Below are 18,773 nucleotides of genomic sequence, written 5' to 3' on the forward strand. Positions count from 1 at the left end.
GGAATGCCAAAAGCAAAACAGGGTGGTAGCTGGCCAGGTTATGTGGATCAAGAGATGGTTCCTTCATTGGGGGCTGAACGAAATTTATTTCCTGGAGAGGTTTCCCAATGCTGTCATCGCACATCATTATGAACCACAAGGGACAGGGATCCTGGTCACTTCATTGTGACAACCACCCTTTGCATCAGCCCCCTGAAATTCTGATAGCCAGTCCCCAAAGATAACCAAGGGGCCTCTTAGTTCAGTTACTGTATTAAGTTTGGGGAAGGTCAAGATTTTATCCACAATTCTCTTGATGCCCTTTTTCTAGTGCTCTCGTGGTCAACACCAGGCCTGACAGTGGACAGTAAAATCTCCCAGAACAAGTAACCTGGGATCCTGTAGTGCACAGGCAACTGCCCCCTCTAGGCAGCACATTTCCAAGCCTGGTTCTCAATTAACACCCAGGATTACGGAAGAGCCCTAAAGAAGCCTCCCCAAGCTGCACAGCTACCCCCACCCTGACTTATGGTCCAGGATTGAAGGAAAGTTCTTTCACAGCAAGACTCAAACCCTGCTATTATTTCTATACCCATAAGGTGAGAAGTCTAAAGATGGGGTAGGCTGAATTTTCCCAGCCTCCCTCTGCATTAAAAACAAGAGCTGTCACATTCTCCATGCTGAGAATGTGAACTGGATGCCTGTTTTTGTTTTGTTTTGGGGGGGGGACAAAAAAACCCTGTAAAGTTATGAAAGGTACCTTCTCGTTTGCAAAGATTAGAATTTTGCATTGATGAGGTGCATATTGTATCTAGCAGAGCTCCGCCCCAGTCATAAGGGTCCTGGATTTTAAGCCCTGGAAGAACTTGCAGGACCTGAGATAAGCCCCTTCTCACTTAAAAGACTGCTCTGGCCGGGGGTTAGACACAGCCAAGCCGTGTATCTTTCTTCTTTGCAACTCTCTGCAGATTTGAGGCCTACTGCGCAGCGTTATTCTGCAGACAAAACGATGCTATTGCAGTTTCTTTTGTCTCCTGTTTCATCTGCACAACCCTGTGCAGTAGGCCTCAAGTCTCTAAATTCAACCTGTGTGGGAGGCCTTAAATGTTTCTTCTCTACCACAACCCTGTCCAAAGTAGCCCTTTCTGCCTGGGGAACTGATCTTTATGCTCTGCAGGTGAGCTGTAATTCCAAGAGCTCTCCAGGCCCCACCTGGAGGTGGGCTACCCCTGGGTTGGAAATATTCCTGGAGGTTTGGGGGTGGGACTTCAAAATTGTATAATGCCTCAGAGTCCAGCCTTCAAAGGAGCCATTTTTGCCTGCAGTTGGGAGGGAATGGTGCAGGTGTGTCCCTCCTCGGCTATGGGCTATGGCCAGCCCTTAGCTGCAACTGTTTGTATTCTGGGGCACAGACAGGCAGAGCAGCATCAGTCCTGTGAGTTTGGAAAGTGCAGGAAGATCTAAATAAATATTTACAGTCTTTGGGTAGTAAACACCAGGGTACAAAAATCCGTTCTTCTAATGAGCAACCATGAAAGAAGCATGTGGGCACATAACATTTTATCAACAATGAAAAAATGGAGAAGAAGGAACAGGGTGGACACCTGTGTACTGTGACTACCCCATGTGTATTAGGGCAGAGGGGCATTTCGGTGAATGTGGCCTAATTCACACAAGAAAGGAAATGATGCAGAACTGGGGAGAATTGGTTGCCATGTAATCTTCCCCTAAGAAGAGTCTCCAGTCTGATTTTCCCTTCACATATCTGAGGACATGGCTCTGGAAAGCTCATCTGTAACCACTATGCCACAATTCCCAACGGTCAGTCCTCTCCCACACTCAACAAACATTCCAAACCACAGGTTCTTGACACCCATCTCTCCACACCCATGCCCTCATTTGCCACCACGCCACCACAACCTCCCACACAACACACATATTCAACCCCATGCCCTTACAGACTGGGCAACTCCCCCCCTTCCTCTTCCCACTGCCAAGCTCTAGCGCCCCTTGTAATCTTGGAGACAACGGGCTTTGCCCCTAGTTATAAGAGATATAAGAACTGTTCTCTATGAAACACTCCATTTTTTTTATAATTTTATTTTTATGTACATAAAGACTCCAGGCAAATCTGAGTTATCTACCCAAGCTTAGTGGCCAATTCCTTAGCCTTGGCTTTCTCAAGCTTGGCAATGCGAGCCACTGACTTGGGCCCCAGGACGTTGCCCCCCCAATGACGGCGGATCTGGAAGGGAGAGAAAAGACTCATTTTAGACACAGCCAGACATTTACCTTCTCATATGTTCAGACTTCCTGAAACCTTTAAACAGGTTTAAATCCACCAATAAGCTGGATTTAGGAGTATTGCCTTGTGTTCCTTTCCATGTTTTTTGTGCATATAATGTTGCAACATCTACACGTGGGCTAGGGCAGCCTTTCCCAACATTTTTACCATTGAGAAACCCCTGAAACATTCTTCAGGCTTCTAGAAACTCCAGAAGTGGCATGATTGCGCAGAATAGGGTTGGGAAGCAGAGCTGTGTGTGCCCCTTCCCACCCCTTCCAGGCCAGTGATTGGTTATTTTGGGAGATGGCTGTATCATCAAACAATAAATGCTTAACAAATTTTTAGCAAATGTTTAACAAAATTTTAGAAAACCCCAAGGTTTCACAAAACCTTTGACTAGGGCACAGAACCGGCCGCCAAATTAATCTTCATTCTTCTTGCTATATAAGCTATTCTTGCTCCTTTTAATGGAGGCCCAGATCACGATGGTAGCAAGGCTGGCATTCTACCACCTTCACCAATCCAAACTACTAGTGCCCTATTTGGCCCTAAAACACCTAGCCAGAGAGATCCATGCGACAGTCACCTCTAGACTGGACTTCTGCAACTCACTCTACATAGGCCAGCCCTTAACTTTGATCTGGAAACTGCATCTGGTCCAGAATGCAGCTTCCAACGTTCTCACAGTAACACCTCAAAAGTCCCACATCTAGCCCATCCTCCAACAGCTGCACTGGCTTCTGGTTGAATTCTGGATCAGACTTAAAATTCTAGTTATCACCTTTAAAGCCATATGTGGTCTGGGCCCAGTGTATCTGAGGGACCACCTTTCTGCCTACACCCCTCACTGCCTGATGATCCCTGGCCCCAAGGAATCTCACCTGACCTCAACCAGGACTAAAGTTTTCTCCCTCCTGGCCCCCACCTGGTGGAATGAGCTCCAAGAGGATATCAGGGCCCTAACAGAACTTGAACAGTTCCACAGGGCCTGCAAAAGGCCACTCCTCTGCAAGGGTCTTGGTTGAGGTCGACCTGGACTACCATTTCCCATGCCCCCCCCTTGAACCTCCTGTCCTAATGGCACCCATTGCAGTTCCACCCAACCTACCAGGCTATCAGTATGTGTTAATCTAACGTTCTCCATAACTGAAGCCAGGCAGTGGTCCACATTGCATCAACAAACACAGGGAGGAAATGGCTTTTCCAGCATTTTCAAACTGGAAGACAGCCCTAAGGAACCAAATCAGCACATGCTTACCTCATCATATCTCTCATTGTAGTTGGTCTTCACCGCTTCCACCAGTTTAGCCAGGGCTCCCTTGTCTTCCCTATCAAGGAAAAACACAATTTCACAAAGCAAGAACAGCCTTGGAGGACAATGAAATGTCAGAACTATCCTGACGTCACAACGGAGAGGGTGCCAAGCGTCACTGACGAGGAGCCTTCCTAAGCAGAAGCATTATGACTTTTCAGTGCAGAACCCACTGGCAGTTTTCTGTGCAAAGCAGCGGGAATTAGGGCTGGGCATGGTAGCATCCCAACTGGCCATTCTAGGTCGACACAGCCAGTGCCGCACCACAGGGAGGGAAGGCACGGGGCCCCGGTGTGTAACTCAGGGCACACACGTGGCGCTTCCTGCGTCGGCCTGGAATAGCCGATTCAGACACCACTATTCACAACCCTAGAATAGGTCCTTGCTGAGGGATGGCCATTTGGGTCTCTGTTCTCTTTCAACCTGCCTGGGATTTGGGAGACTTCCTCCTACATTCTACAATTACCAGAGCATAATGACAGAATGCCAGCTATACTGATCTGTTACAGAAAACAGGAAGCCAGCTAGCCATGAAAATTCCACTGGAGTTGTTTTGTTATCTGACTGAATAGTGTAAATGTCATGAGACAGTTGGGGGCTTACGAAGCTGCCTCAAACCCAGTGCTCAGCTGGTACCTGACCCCCCCCCCCCCATCCCCTACCAACATGGACTTTGCAGGTTACTTACGGGTTAACTTGTGTGAAAGCAACACAGGTGCAGGTCTTCCGGTGGACAAGGCGGCCCAGCCTGGCCTTGCTCTTGATGATACAATAGGGAACTCCCATTTTGCGACACAGAGCAGGCAGGAACACCACCAGCTTTAACAAAGATGACAAGTGATACACTTACTAACACATGGAGTCTTTGCTAATGTCTTTTTGGGTAGGCCACTGCTCAGGGTTAAAAAGCTCTTATCATTTGGCTCTTCACAGGTGAAGAAATTCAAATTCTTCAGGTAAAGAAATTCAAACATCATTGCAGTAGCCACACCCTGCTCTGTGAATACTGGAAGGCAGGACACGCGACAGATTTTTATCAAATATTAAGGGGAGAGTCTAGAAATCACAGAACAGTTAATATAATATCAGTTGAGGGTAAATCAGAACCTAATATTGGCTTGGCTCTCGCAAGGGGAAATCCTGCTTCACCAACCGGCTGTACAGAACAGAAGGAAGAATATAAAAGAAACTAGGTTGGATCAAGCAAGTGGCCCAGTGCACAACCCTCCATGTCACAGGAACCAAACCCTCAGGAGGCCCACCAGGGGAGCCAGAAATCCAAAAGCCTTCCCACTGTTGCCCGCAAGCACAGAGCATCACTGCCCTAGACATGATGTTCCATCTATACCTTGAGGGTAGTAGCCACTGATAGACTTCCATCCACCCCAGTGCCACTTAACAGTATCCTGCCCTCCTCCAAGTGACAACCTTTCAAATACTTAAAGAGGGCTATCATGTCCCCTCTCAACCTCCTTTTCTCCAGGCTGAACATTCCCAAATCCCTCAACCTATCTTCATAGGGCTTGGTCCCATGGCCCCAGATCATCCTCGTCGCTCTCCTCTGTACCCTTTCAATTTTATCTACGTCCTTCTTGAAGTGAGGCCTCCAGAACTGCACACAGTACTCCAGGTGTGGTCTGACCAGTGCCGTATACAATGGGACTATGACATCTTGTGATTTTGATGTGATGCCCCTGTTGATACAGCCCAAAATGGCATTCGCCTTTTTTACCACTGCATCACACTGCCTGCTCATGTTTACTTTACAATCCACAAGTACCCCAAGGTCTTGCTCACACACAGTGTTACCTAGAAGCGTATCCCCCCCATCCAGTAGGCATGCTTTTCATTTTTCTGACCCAGATGCAGAACTATACACTTATCTTTATTAAATTGCATCTTGTTCTCATTTGCCCATTTTTCCATTGTGTTCAGATCTCATCATGGAGGTGCATGAGAAGATAGTACTGATTAATTTGCAGATGATACAAAGTTTAAGTTATTGAAAACCAAAGTGGACCCTGAAAAGCTAGAAATAATAGCTATAACCTTGGTGAGTGGGCAGCAACACAGCAAATTCAATGTGCAAGGTGTTCTGCATGTAGCAATTCACCACCACCACACAATTTAAATATGGCTGAACTGATGAACAGTTCAACAAAAGTTTTAAGTCAGTGTGCAGCAATAGCAAAGAAGGTAAGCTTCATAGTAGGAATCAGAAATAAATCAAGCAGTACTATAATGACCTTGTCTGGCTCCACAGTGCTGCTACATTTGGAATACTGTGTGCACCTCTGAAGGTGGTGGCAGACATGGTGACCGTTGTGCAGAGGTGGCTAGCCGCTGACTGCCTCTGCAAGGCAACCTTGGGCTTCTAAGGCCAACTTCCAGTGCCATGTCACTTCCTGGGGATATAGCAGACAAGACGTGGCCAGCTGCCATCAGTTTCAAGCTTGAAAAATTAATTCAGGGACTCATCCGTAGTCAAAAGGTTGGAAAAGGCTGCTTTGTTGCAACGAGCTCCACACTGGAAGCAAGCTCCTTACCTCAATGGGGTCTACATCATGTGCAATCACCACTAGCTGGGCTTTCTTGTTCTCCACCAGTGTTGTGACTGTATTAACACCTGCAAAATGATAGTTGTGGACAGAAGTTTGAGTTCAGTGGCACCTTTTAAGACCAACAAAGTTATAATCGAAGTTAAAAACAACCTGCTAAAGCTCAGGGTTAAAAAGCTCGTGTTTTTGCTCTTCAGTCTGCAGTTCAGGTGAAGAAATTCATACATCACAGCTATAGCCTGTTGTTTAGCCATCAATACTCTTCCAAGGAAGAAGCCCCCACAAGGTCTACCATTCTTCCAGGCCACACCAGCATGTAGACTCTAGTATGTTACCTGCTCTCAGCACTGGGGGCCTCTTGGTAGGGACATCTCCCTTTCCTGCAGCTTTCTGCTCTGCCCGAGCAAGCAGTCGCTGTTTCTTCTCTTTCTTGGTCTCCGGTCTGTACTTGTGTGCCAACTTCAGAAGCTGAGTAGCTGTTAAAACAATGCAGATTCTGTTAAACGGCAGTCAATATCTTACTGATCCCCCCACCCTCAAAAAAGGGAGATCATTGTGCATCAGAGATCTTGGTGGTTGGGAGTCATCAAGAAAACTCAGATAGCAAATATTTGCTAGCATCATCTGCACATTAAAGAAAGCTTCTCTTCATTGGGATGGGCTTTTTGCATGGTATAGTCTCCCGAGTTCCACTAGCTTTTCATCTGCATTTGGCCAAAGATTTTTTTTCTCCTGTCCCTAACTTCCAACTAATAGCATTAAGTTCTCGGCAGCCACTTCTGCTCACAAGTCAACACTTATCTTAACTGTCCTCCACAACATCCCACTGTCAAAGGTGCTGCTCATCCTTGTGTCTCCTGGGTATTAGCTGAATTTATACCAGGGACTGTCCAATAGAAACACAATGGCCAAGAAGTCAGGATCATCCTGCAGGTACACAGGAAAAGCACATGCCCCCTAGTCTGCTACAAGTTGGCCTGGCTTTATTAGGACCACCCTCAGCAGGTCCAAACAGCACCTTGAACATTTAAGAATCCAGTTTGGGGAGTCTACTGCCTGAGTTAACAACATCAATACTATCCATCCAGCCAACCTCTTTTACTTTTCCAAGTCCAAAACTACTTGAAAATTGTAAGGCTATCTGCTTGCCTGCAACATCCCTGTGATCCCAACAAGTATCCACTCAGGGACCCAGAAAGACACCCCAACTAGCAAAACTATGAGCCAGAAAGCCCAGCACATCCGTTACCTGTCTGGCGGTCCAATGCCTGTGTGAACTGGTTAACCGCTGGGGGCACCTTCAGCCTTTTGTAAAGGATGGCTCTCTGACGCTGAAGTCGGATGTACCGGGGCCATTTCACAAAGCGGGTCAGGTCACGTTTAGGCTGGATATCCTGTCCTGGAAAGATACTGCACAACTCAATCCACCACTCTCGGACCCATATTTGGGCTACCTTCAGGGCCAAAGGAGCACAAGCATCAGCGATCTTGGTGGGTATCTTGTCAGCAAGATCATTCAGATAGCAAATATTCCTTTGCATCATTTGCTTGTGGCCTTTCACTCCTTCAGCAGCTCTAGACTAGCTTAAACCTGAATTTTTTTCTACAGTTATATACACAAGCATTTTGCCCATCCCTTAACTATCCACGACCCTTCCACATGATTGCTTAAATTCTAGGCATCTTTCCCATCTGGTTAACACCACATTTTAATTTGACCACCCAGTTTTCAAGCTGGAGAACTTCAGGCAAGATAGTCTCAGTTGAATATGGTTTGTGGTCTTCAGCACTCAGTAAATTCCATGGGCACATTTTACCTTGCAAATGTGCTTTCCACATTTCTGCATTAACATGTTTTCCTTGCTGAGAATGACTGGCCAGCAGCTGTTCACTAGCAACGAACCAGCCATCTTCATCTCCATGGCCCCTTGTTCCCCTGCCTGTCCGTGTGCTCACCTATGCCAAAGTTTTTGGGCCTCTTCTCGAAGAGAGGGTTGACCACCTTCTTGGCCTCCTGCTTCTTGACGACGGCAGGGGCTGGGGCCACCTTCTTCCCTTTGGCCTTCTTCCCCTTGGGCTGTTGAGTTGAAATGGGGTATGGTTAAGGCATCTCTGCATTCAAGGAAACTCACCACAAAACCATGTTAAGCTGGGGCGTGCATGCATGCGCACATACACTCTCCCTGCATAGCCTATTCTCAGGCAGAGAACCAATCCTGGCTGGAAAGTTTTTTTTCCCTAAACCATTACATCTTTATGGCTAGGCAGGCACATTAATACCTTTTCTCAACAATCTGTAGTTACAATGGAGCAATAATGTGAGAAGAATCAGAACTCAGCAACACTCACAAAGTCTCAAGGTCTCTGACGCTCTGGAAAGCTACAAGTCTTCAGTCTGAAGGGCCACTTTCTAACCAAGAGCCAGAACCGCATTGCCAGGGAGTGTTACTCTTTCCCCCCAACTGAAACAACTCTATAAAGAAAGGATAATGCTATTGATTCTATGTATTAAAAATCAGTTTTTAAAGGGGCTCAATATTTGGAAAGAGAGAGCAATTAAAGAAATCTCAACATTCCAAGTTGGCTGGCTCAGTGGCAGAGCATTGGCTTGGCAGTCATTAGCCCCAGGACCTGTTCGCACTGTTAGTACTCCTTTAACACTATTATAATTATTAATGTTATTATTATCATTGACATACATTATTACATTATGTAAAAACTAAGTTCAATGTAATGTTGTCTATATTCCATATAAACTGCCCTGTGCCTCAGAGGAAGGCGGTATATAAATAAACTAAAGTCCAGGTTCAATCCCTGGCAGTACCTCCAGTTAAAAAGGCTCAGGTAATTGGTGATGGGAAACACCCCTGCCTCAGACCCTGGAGAGCAGCTGCCAGTCTGAGGAAACAAGGTCTGATCCAATAGAACCATAAAATCGGAGTCCAGGAGCACCTTTAAGACCAACAAAGATTTATTCAAGGCGTGAGCTTTCGAGTGCAAGCACTCTTCCTCGGACACAATAGGAGGCAGCTTCATCAGTCCATGCGAAAATGCCCAGCTCTCACCGCCCCCACCCATAGGGCCAGCCATGGTCCACTCTGGCCCAGAAAACAACGTATAACAACTGTGACTGCCGTTCAGAAGTTACACACCCCTCCCCCAGAAGCGCGCGAGATGTGGGTCCTGCAAAGGGCCCCTCCAGGGACGAGAGACGTCTGCCTCCGCCCGCAGCCCAAGCCCAGCCGCCAGCGGCCTCTCAAGGGACGGAGCCTCGCAGCTCCCTTTGCCTCCCCGCCTAGGGAAACCCGGCCGCGAACACCGGTTCCCGCGCAGGCGCAATCCGCGGAGGACCACGGCGGTGGCCAAGGCCTAAGCTCGGCCCAGCCCGGCCCCTGCAGGACGCCGGTCGACCGGCCCGCAAACGCCCCCGAGGAGCCCCAACAGAGGCGCCCGGCGGCCACGTCTCTCGGCGACCAGCCCCGGCCCGGCCGGCCTCCCGCTCTGAGGGCGGATGGCGACGGATTGAACGGCTCCCAGGCCCCGCCATGATCACCGCTCTCCTCACCATCTTGTCTTGCGGGAGGGAAAAGGAAGAGCGCAAGGCACGCCGGGTAATATAATCCAAGCGGTGCCAGCTCCCGCGAGAGCTCTGACGGATGTCGCGAGGGCAGGAGGAGTCCGTAGAGGTGGGAGAGGCCAATTCCCGCCCTCCACTTCCGGGCTTGGTTCGAGGCCTTCTTCGCCCCGCCCCCGGCCTTCTGTTTCCCGCGGGATGGAAGCTCCAGCTCCGGAGGGCGAAGGGGCGGGGCCAGCAGGGGGAGTCTTTGAAGCCCACGAGACGCGCCGGAGGAACCCGCGGGAACCCTGAATGGGGAGTCCCGCGCGGAAGGGGAAGGGGCGGTTTGCTGACGTAATTTCCTGCTCGAGCGGTATTTCAGCTTCCGGGTCCTTTCGCTGAGCGGGCGGCAGGCCGTGTTCAAAAGGGTGCCGCCTGAGGCTCTGTCCCCCCCCCCCCCCGCAGAGAGAGGATTTGCCCCGCCACCGAGCCGGCGCCAGGCCAGGCCAGGCCAGGCCAGGCCAGGCCAGAGGCGGAGTACCCGGGGCCGGCCGAGCAGTGCGTATTCGGAACCCGGGGGGGGCGGGGGGGTCTCTGCCGGAAGATCCGTTTGTCAGAAGAATCTCTTCCGAGATGCTGCGTTTTGCCTCCCCCTCTTTGGTTTGCATGTTTGGTAAACGGAGCGTGGAAACAAGAATTCCGCCCTTTAAATTTGGGTTCAAGCCTGTTTGGGGCCTGATGCTTTTCTAGGTGTGTTCCGGTCATCTGGCTTCAGAACGATAGGTGGAGTGCGGGACAGGAGAGTAATGACAGATCCTTCATGTCAGTAGACACCTTTGCAACATGCAGATTTTGAAGGCGCATAAGGAAAGCGCAGGCCTTGATGGTTCTCTAATATATTTTTCCCCCTTGTTCCCAGCAAAAGTATCTCCTCTCCCATAATGTCGCAGCAACGTGTTCTTCCTCAGAGTAAAGAAACCCTCCTTCAGTCCTTTAATAAAAGGTTGAAAGATGATATCAAGTCCATCATGGATAATTTCACAGAGATCATCAAAACCGCAAAGGTGTGTGTTTGAGGGGAGACCCAAACAACCCCACAGAAGTCACATCTTTTGTTTTCACTCTTTCCCCTCCCAATTTTCCCCAGTTTTTGTAGACCAGACTCTTGATCAGCAGTGCTTTAAAGTGATTCAGACATGAGCTGTAGGGATGATGGAGAATTTATTTTATTTATTATATATTTATATACTGCCCTCCCTTGCAACTCAGAGCACTTTACATGGGAATAAATACAACAATACATTCAACAGTAGGAACAGTTCCAACGGCATTCATATGGTCCCATAGATTGGTCAAGGTGGGTTCCATCCATGGGGAGGGGTTTCGGGGGGGGCAGCAGATGGTGGTTTGGGCGACCTCAGCCAAATGCCTGTCAGAATCGCTCTGTTTTGTAAACCCTGAAGAAGGTGGAGCCCTGATCTCTTTGGGGAGCTCATTCCACCAGGTGGGAGCCAGGATAGAGAAGGCTCTGGTCCCGGTTGAGGTCAGACATGGTTCTTTATGGCCAGGGACCACCAGCTGGTTGGAAGTGGTTGAGCATAGAGCTCTTTTGGGGGTATAGGCAGTGAGGCAGCTCCTCAGGTACACTGGGCCCAAACCACGTATGGCCTTAAAGGTGATTACCAAAACCTTAAGTCAGTGGCAGTTTAACTGGTAGTCAGTACAGGGTTGCTAGCCAGTTGGACTTGGGAAGATGCAGGGCTGGGGCATTAAAATAGCACAAGGAATAACGTTGGCTGATGGGTGTTATACCAAGCCAGTTGTGGTTAATGTAGAGCAGTTACAAGTGCAAAGAAATCTCTGAGTGCAGTGAAATCCCTGCTGGGGAACAGAAATTAAGCCAGTGGGCTACAGCAGCTAGAGTATGAGACCCAAGTTCAAGCCTCTGCTTTGCCATGGAAGTTTGTTGGGTGATCTTGGGTAATTATGAGGATAAAATGGAGGATAAGTGACTAATGTCAGCTATTTTGGGTTCTCATTGAGAAGAAAGGTGAGGCATAAACAAAATAAATGAAGACTTCTTCTTCTAGGAAGTTCATATGACCCCAGAATGCTGTTTTTCACTTCCTTCTGCAGATTGAAGAAGAAACCCAGGTGTCTCGGGCAACCCAAGGCGAGCAAGATAACTATGAGATGCATGTCAGAGCAGCAAACATTGTGAGTTGGGGGACCAGAATCCCTGGAAGGGGATGCTGGGTGTCAGGTCTAATAGTAGCTGGTTCCTAGCCTGGTTCAGAGGTGCCAAATACACATTTAGCCATGCCCCAGGCATGCACAGGTGGACTCCTGCCACATCAGTACCATTTGACACCTAAAGGAGTGATTCTGCCCTCTGCAGGTCTTAGGAGGAAGAGCATTTGAGGCTATTCCTCACCTGAGAGGTTTCAGGAGGTACCACTTTTGCCAGTGCTGGCAAAGCTGGAAAATGCAGGTAAACAAGTTCACCAACACAAGAGACATTGTTGTAGAAAATGTATCTATGGTCATCTGTGCCTGCAGCTCCTTGGAAAGCCATGCAAGGAAGAAAAATAGTGCCACAGTGGCCCATAATCTTATAATTAAACTCATATATTTTTGTCTTCACCCTGACCTGGACAAATCGTAAAAGTTAGTTCTTGCATGTGAGGCCACCAAGGAAGTCCAGGTTGGCCATGCAGAAGCAGGCCATGGAAAACGTTTCTTTGCCTTGGATGCCTCTTAGCTTGAAAACTTTAGAATTGCCATAAATTGGCTCTGATTCGATGGCAAAAAACAAAACAGAGATCAATGCCTTCAGGATAGAGTGGCCATATTGTTATAAGTTCTGACTGTTCCAAGCAGGTCCGGGCTGGGGAGTCACTCATGAAGCTCGTCTCTGACCTGAAGCAATTCCTGATCCTCAATGACTTCCCCTCCGTCAACGAAGCCATCAATCAGCGTAACCAGCAGCTGCGTGGCCTGCAGGAGGAGTGTGACAAGAAGCTGATCGCGCTGCGGGACGAGATCTCCATTGACCTCTATGAGTTGGAAGAAGAATATTACTCTTCCAGGTATAAATAAAGCTCTGGGCAACCCAGACTTGTCTCCCCCTTTGGCCTGCTGCTGAGCTGCTCTGGCAAACCTCTTGAAGCATCAGTGTTTAGGCCGCAGAATCCACCCTGGAGGATGGGGTCCAACCCCAAGGCAATTGGATTAACCCTTTCTGTTTACAATTGAGCGCCTCCATGTAGTTGTTAAAAACATGCAATGCAAATTATAAACCTCTTATAATCATTTTACCAACACTACCAGCTCTCTGGGTGGCAGGGTAAAAGCTTTTCTGCACTTCGGTGTTGCATCATATAGCATAAATATTTTTATTCTGCATTCTGCATATAATGTGAAAACAGAGTACCATTTTTGATGAGGTGAAGAATTGGAGATTGAAATGCTTTGAAAGACTGACAAGTTGACAAAGGTGCTTCATTCTAATGGGACCTCTCTGCAGTCAGTGTTTGTCTTGCAGACGTGTCAACAAAAGTTACTTCCTTTCAGAGCTGACTATGTGATTCTTATCAGTCATATGTGCCTGGAACAGGAATTGACTCTCATAACCTTTCTGGCTCCTCCTTGTTGGCCAAGACCAGCATGCTGGCAGTGGCGGTTACGGGCAGGAGAAGTTGATAGGCTGAATGGCCAAATTCTTTTGCCTCTGAAAGGTTTCAGTTGACATTTTTGCCTCCTGGCAGGGCATTTGATAAGACCCTCAGTTCAGAACTTGAAAAGGGAGGTGATTCACGTGAGGCGTGAGTCCCTTCCCTGTGGCATTCACTGCCACAAGTTGTGGGGATGGCCATTCACTTCAGTGGCTCTTTGTTTTTAGAATGATGTGCATTCATGGCACCTTAGGTCTGTTTGAGAGTTGCGCTAGTCCAATGGGACTTCCATGTTTGGAGGCAGTCCTGTAAGGTGACAAAATGAGGAAATAGGGCTGGCTGCTCTGGGATGCAGATTGCTGGACTAGGAGGGGTATTAGCCTGATCCAAGGAGCCTGTTTTGCGGTGATCTTTAGGCCATAAACCTTTCCTGCCTCCAGCAGAGCTGCTCTAAGTTGTCAGCTGGCCCTCCGGTTCATCCTGGATCGCCTTTTCCTCCCTGCACCCTTCTGGCTTCCTGTTTAAGGTGACACTTTGTGTCAAGTGCACCAAAGAAACCAAGGTTAGGCCCAAGCTTGGGAGCTGGTGAAAGCATATCTGGCCCATTTGGTCTCCAGCACACCTTCCCTGCAGGCAGAGGATTGGCTTGCAACAGGCAGCACATCTTGCTGCGTTGACCAGGCCAGCGTGGAAGGCCAGGCTTCTGGTGTTAGAGCCTGGAGAAGCCTGGGGGGAGTGGGGCTTATGTGCCTTCGGCCAGTTGGCCCTGAGCATTTCCATAATCCCAATATCCCTTGCTGGGCTGAGGCAACTGCCTCAGATCTCCAGTTCCCAGGCCTGGTGCCACATCTCTCAGCTTTCAAGCGTCATTTTTTTCTGTGTGGCCCTCAATGCTGACAAGTTGTTATATTCACCGTAAGCATTGAATTATGCTTTTATATAACTATCTATATACATACATATGTATGGCTAAAAGATATATGTAGCATCCGTTTATACTTTAAATATATCCCACAAAAATCTCTCTAATAAATAAAACAGCCTTGAACAAAACTACCATGGCTGTCTTGGACTGGTTGTATTTTCTTTTTCTTGAAAAACAGCCCAACCCTTGGGCAAGCAGCTCCTTTTCCCCTCCTGCTTCTCTACCTATTTTTGTTTCTCAGACTTTTGATATTTCCTCTACTTCTTTTTGCATCTCCTGTGTGCTTCAGAAGCAGAACTAGAGATGGGCCTGCTCAGGCCTTCTGCCTGAGCAGTTTCCACATGTGTTTATGGCATGCTCAAGTATTACCCAGAAGAACTATGAGGTAGTCAGCAAAGGGAGGCCAACTCCAGCCCCCTGAGGAATATGGGGAAGAGGGGTGGCTGCAGTCATTCCCATGGGCCTATCCTGGACCCACCTCCTCCTGTGTGCTTTATTTTGAGAATTTCCCCCTCAACTTCATAGATTCCTGATTCTTTCCAAAATACAATGGCAAAGCCTTTTCAGACTTCCTACCCTCTCTAGACGAAAAAATAAATTGCATTCTATTTACCCGAAGAGAATATTTGAAGTTGCCCTTCATCATGTCTCCTTCAAGACAAGCTGCTAAGCCTCAAAGAAGGGGTGAGAGAGCCTTATTGTTGGGTCCAACAACAGTTTGCTGTTTTCTTAACGCTTGCCTCTCTTGCTTTCTCCCTCCCTTTCTCTTCCTGTGCTGCTCCTTTCTGCTTTCATCTTCTTCCTGCCTCCTGCTGGAAAGCTACAGCCTGTGCGACACCAACGATCTTCCGCTGTGTGAGGCCTACTGGAGACAAGAACCTGCTGGGGGCTCCCCTGAAGGCCTCCCCATACCTCTGGCAGCTGCCATGATGGAGCAGAGCATCCCAGCCCCCCAGGGGCCCACCCCCTCGCACCCTCACATCAACGGACACGGAGCTACCCCCACGGAGCATGCCTGAAAGGGACAACTCTGTCCTGCAGCCTGGCTGCATTATGAGGCTGGAAGGTTTCAGTTCTTGTGTTAAGCCCAGAAGCTTATGGCTCTCCAGTGGTCTGCTCCATTCTCCAGCGGCAACTCTTAGCTGCGTCGTGTGAACTGGCAGAGGAAATGTGAAAGGAGACTAGTTAGCCAGAGGCAAAGGAGCCTGCTCTGAGAAATGTTTGGACTATGGCAGTTTGATATGAGGGCTTAAGACAGTGCAGCTGGGGATTATTGTTCTGTGGGCTGTTTTGGTCTACAGGAGAACAGTTAGCATATTAGCATCTTGGAGACCCAACAGGGTTTGGGGGGCTGTAAGCTTCTCTGAGTCAAAGCTCCCTTTGTGTCTTGTGTCTGACAGAGCGAGCCTTGACTACAAATCAGAGCTCCTGAAGATCTCGTTGCTCTCCGAGTTGCTACTGGCCTCGAATCCCTCTGAAAAATATGTGTTCAGAGAACATGAAGCTAGAATGACCTCAGTAGGGGCTTTGGAATAGTTTTTTATATTTTACGCACATTTTGTTCTCTGGATTCTAAGGGAATTGGATTTCTTGAATATTCAGTATCCTTTATAGAGATGGGCAGAACTGGAGGAGCCATTTTTTTGTCTCCCCTGTCTACCTTCTGTGTGGGCAGTAAGCAGGTAAAGTGAAGGCTGTTGAATTCCTGCATGTTTGTCTGGCTTTCAAGGGCACAGGGTCAATAAAACAAGCAGAGATGGGATGTGCCCCTGCTTTCCACTTGGCACCTTGAAGGGTTTGCCATCTTTTAATTGTTTCTTTACCCATGCTCCCATGCCTTTTGAATAGCCCAGCACAGAAAAGCAGGTGAAGTTTTCTGGGCACAGAAACAAAATGAGGGAGAAAGTTCTGTCCAATTTTCTGTTGCGTGTTGGAAAGTGCTCATATGAACGATCCCATGGTGCTTGGCCCGAAATATTGGGTATCTCATTTTCAGTGTTCTTCCTCTAGATCTGACATGTAAGCTAAACCAGTACTGCCCTCCTCATCCCACAAATGCTTATTGCACCTTTTAGCTCCCCATCCCACCCCCAACTGTTTCCCAGTCTCTTTGCAACTGGTGAAAGGATTCATATTCAAGTGGTTAGCCATGTTGGTCTGAAGCAGCAGAACTAATTTAGTCCAGTGGCACCTTTAAGACCAACCAAGTTTTATTCAAGATATATATGAGCCTTTGTGTGCACACACACAGGTACAGTATAACAGAATGGACGTAATCGGCTCTACTTCAAAGTAGATGATGCCCCAAGATGCTTTCATGCTTGAGAGGACAGGCAGAGGGCACAAGGGCAAAGTTTCGGCTATCTGTTGTCAGCAACTAATTATCTGTTTCCCCATTATTCTCTTAATGTGGTAAAATTATTTTATGCCAAATGTTTCCCATACAATTCAATCTACAGTGAACACAAACAGATCCAAATTGCTCTTTTTTCCTATTTCTGGAATCTGTTAACCATTTTCATTATGCTAGATGTTACCTTACTCTCACACTCTACCTATAAGTTTGAACTGATTACTTCCATTCCATTTTATTATATCTGATGATGAGGAATTGTGCGTGTATGTGAAAGCTCATCCTTACGACATAGTGTCTCTATATAATTGGGAAGAGCCACTATGAATGGAGGGGTGTTCAGGTGTCCGGACACTACTTCTGCTCCACAGGCCAGTTGTGCACCTGCTGCATTCCTCCCCCCCCCAAAAAAAAAAACACTCCTCCCCGCTACATGTGCAGTGGGCTTTTTACCTAGTATCTTGAATAAAACTTTGTTGGTTTTAAAGGTGCCTGGCTCTAAATTTGTTCAGCACCACACAGTGTATCTCCTTTTCCTTTGTAGCTGACTGCAGCTGCCGTTCCAGTCACACTTTGCTGGAAGAAGGTGCCATTGACTTTAATGCTTAGTAGATCTACTTAGAATTGGATTTTGGGCTACAGCCTTGTATCCTAAGAGATCATTAAGCAGAGCTTCTTGAACAGGATTTCTCTTCCCTCCCCCTCCCTTTTATGAGTATTTGGGGTTGTAGTGGGAAGGTCCCAGCAGAAATCACCTCCTTCATTCAGCAATAAAAATGGCCATCCGCCATGGGAAGCCTACTCTACGGTATAGGCTAGGGATTGTGGCCCACATGCCATGGGGGGCTGGGCCATCTAAAACGAACATGGAACTGGTTTCCTGGTCCTCCTTGTCCTATAATGGCCGGTTGCCAGGCAGCCATTCAGCAGCAGTATTTCTCCCCTTGCTTTCTGTCTTCAGCAGCTCTGCCTTCTTCATATCTGTGTTTCTAGAGATCAGGAGCAAGGCTAATAAAAGCTGGTGACCTGGGATGTAAGCATTGCAGTGTTCTGTAGTTTGTGTGTAGAGCAAAAGGTTTCTCTAAGTAGAAGGCTGAATAACACCCATTGTATGTATTGCTACAAACACATGTATGCAGCTGTTTTGTTCAGCTGGGAATGAACAGATTGCAGACAAAAGTGAGACGGCAACTCCCCTGTCAAAGTATTTGCCCATATCCTCTTTCATCTCATTTTTGTTTCTTAATTCAAGCTCCAAAAGCTTTTCTTCCATAGACCAAGATGTTCTGTCTGAACTCATAAACACTTTCAGCATTAATTAGGGAAAAAAACATGACGGTATTTATACTTATTTGGAAACTTCCTGCATGATACAAGCAAAAATGGAATGATAACTTTGAGGACTGAGGGGGAATATGAATGTACAGAAAAAGTGATTTTAGATTGTATTGTAACACAGTGGTCCCCAACCCCCGGTCCGGGGACCGGTCCGTGGATCAATCGGTACCGGGCCGCAGATCCTCCTCGTCCTCTTCCCCGGCTGCTGCCTCGGGGGCTGCCCTGCCACTGATGCCGTCTCACCTTTGGTGCTCTCCAGCGGCCGTCATGGCTGGGGATCCCCCTTGGCGTGGCACTGTGCAGCTGCTGCTGGCAGCGCCCCCCAGCGGATGGCAGGAAGTCAGGGGTGCTGGCGGGAAAGCGAGTGGAGCAGGGGGTCAGGAGGCAGTGACGACGCAGGTGTGGGACTCCGTGCTTGCATGGTTGCGGCCGGCGTCATGGTGCCGGCCGCACGGGGCTGGCTACAAGCAAAAGGAACAGCCGGCAAAGCGGCCGAACTGGAGAAGCATAAGTACGGGTGGGGAGAAGGTTAGGCGGGCCCCCAAAGGGACGGGCGGGGTCGGGTGGGAAGTGCGAGGGCAGCGGCTGGAGAGGCGAGCTGTGGCCGTACGGGCAACGTGGCAGGATGGGCGGCAGCAAAACAGGATGGGAGGCACGTCGAGTTGGCTGGGCAGGGTCGGGCGTTGGCAGGGGTAAGTTGCGTGCATGCGGCGGTGGGCAGACAGGGTGTCGGTGGGGGGGAGGTGTTCACGACGGCATGGGTAGCGGGGAGGTCCCTCCCCGAGAAAGGG

The 18,773-nt window shown here is 48.4% G+C and overlaps 2 protein-coding genes and 4 non-coding genes across 11 annotated transcripts; 1 reads left to right on the forward strand and 5 right to left on the reverse strand.

Moving 5' to 3' along the window:
• Nucleotides 1-2,040: 2,040 nt before the first annotated feature.
• RPL7A (ribosomal protein L7a) lies at nucleotides 2,041-9,934 on the reverse strand. The gene is made up of 8 exons (XM_077306761.1): nucleotides 9,702-9,934; nucleotides 8,093-8,213; nucleotides 7,386-7,535; nucleotides 6,472-6,612; nucleotides 6,125-6,204; nucleotides 4,267-4,397; nucleotides 3,525-3,594; nucleotides 2,041-2,224 (listed from the first exon to the last, which is right to left on the reverse strand). Exons 1-8 carry the CDS (start codon nucleotides 9,702-9,704, stop codon nucleotides 2,120-2,122), a joined length of 801 nt encoding a protein of 266 aa, XP_077162876.1. The 5' UTR covers nucleotides 9,705-9,934; the 3' UTR covers nucleotides 2,041-2,119.
• Nucleotides 4,469-4,560, reverse strand: LOC143822256 (small nucleolar RNA SNORD36). The gene has a single exon (XR_013226110.1). It is a non-coding gene; the product is annotated as a small nucleolar RNA SNORD36 (small nucleolar RNA).
• On the reverse strand, nucleotides 6,295-6,371 carry LOC143822255 (small nucleolar RNA SNORD36). Its single transcript, XR_013226109.1, has one exon. It is a non-coding gene; the product is annotated as a small nucleolar RNA SNORD36 (small nucleolar RNA).
• On the reverse strand, nucleotides 6,693-6,765 carry LOC143822258 (small nucleolar RNA SNORD24). The gene has a single exon (XR_013226112.1). It is a non-coding gene; the product is annotated as a small nucleolar RNA SNORD24 (small nucleolar RNA).
• LOC143822257 (small nucleolar RNA SNORD24) lies at nucleotides 7,612-7,685 on the reverse strand. The gene has a single exon (XR_013226111.1). It is a non-coding gene; the product is annotated as a small nucleolar RNA SNORD24 (small nucleolar RNA).
• Nucleotides 9,793-17,681, forward strand: MED22 (mediator complex subunit 22). 6 transcript variants are annotated; one of them, XM_077306753.1, is made up of 5 exons: nucleotides 9,793-10,046; nucleotides 10,612-10,756; nucleotides 11,829-11,909; nucleotides 12,573-12,781; nucleotides 15,112-17,681. In XM_077306753.1, the coding sequence occupies exons 1-5, from the start codon at nucleotides 9,793-9,795 to the stop codon at nucleotides 15,308-15,310; spliced, it is 888 nt and encodes a 295-aa protein (XP_077162868.1). In that variant the 3' UTR covers nucleotides 15,311-17,681. The 6 variants fall into 6 exon arrangements, with proteins under 6 accessions (XP_077162868.1, XP_077162869.1, XP_077162871.1 ...); XM_077306754.1 differs by having other exon boundaries at nucleotides 15,118-17,681; XM_077306756.1 differs by having other exon boundaries at nucleotides 9,931-10,065.
• Nucleotides 17,682-18,773: the final 1,092 nt, after the last annotated feature.

This window comes from Paroedura picta, chromosome 12 (assembly GCF_049243985.1).
Source record: "Paroedura picta isolate Pp20150507F chromosome 12, Ppicta_v3.0, whole genome shotgun sequence".
NCBI classification, from domain to species: domain Eukaryota; kingdom Metazoa; phylum Chordata; class Lepidosauria; order Squamata; family Gekkonidae; genus Paroedura; species Paroedura picta.

Excerpts from the sequence above, each read along its gene's own strand:
- RPL7A (XM_077306761.1), bottom strand. Across the intron at positions 6,613-7,385 it reads GGCATTGGACCGCCAGACAG|CTACTCAGCTTCTGAAGTTG; the intron begins GTAACGGATGTG and ends TTGTTTTAACAG. Across the intron at positions 6,205-6,471 it reads GCCCCCAGTGCTGAGAGCAG|GTGTTAATACAGTCACAACA; the intron begins GTAACATACTAG and ends ATCATTTTGCAG.
- MED22 (XM_077306753.1), top strand. The coding sequence starts at position 9,793 with ATGTCGCGAGGGCAGGAGGAGTCCGTAGAGGTGGGAGAGGCCAATTCC. Across the intron at positions 10,047-10,611 it reads GGAAGGGGCGGTTTGCTGAC|CAAAAGTATCTCCTCTCCCA; the intron begins GTAATTTCCTGC and ends CCTTGTTCCCAG. Across the intron at positions 11,910-12,572 it reads ATGTCAGAGCAGCAAACATT|GTCCGGGCTGGGGAGTCACT; the intron begins GTGAGTTGGGGG and ends TGTTCCAAGCAG.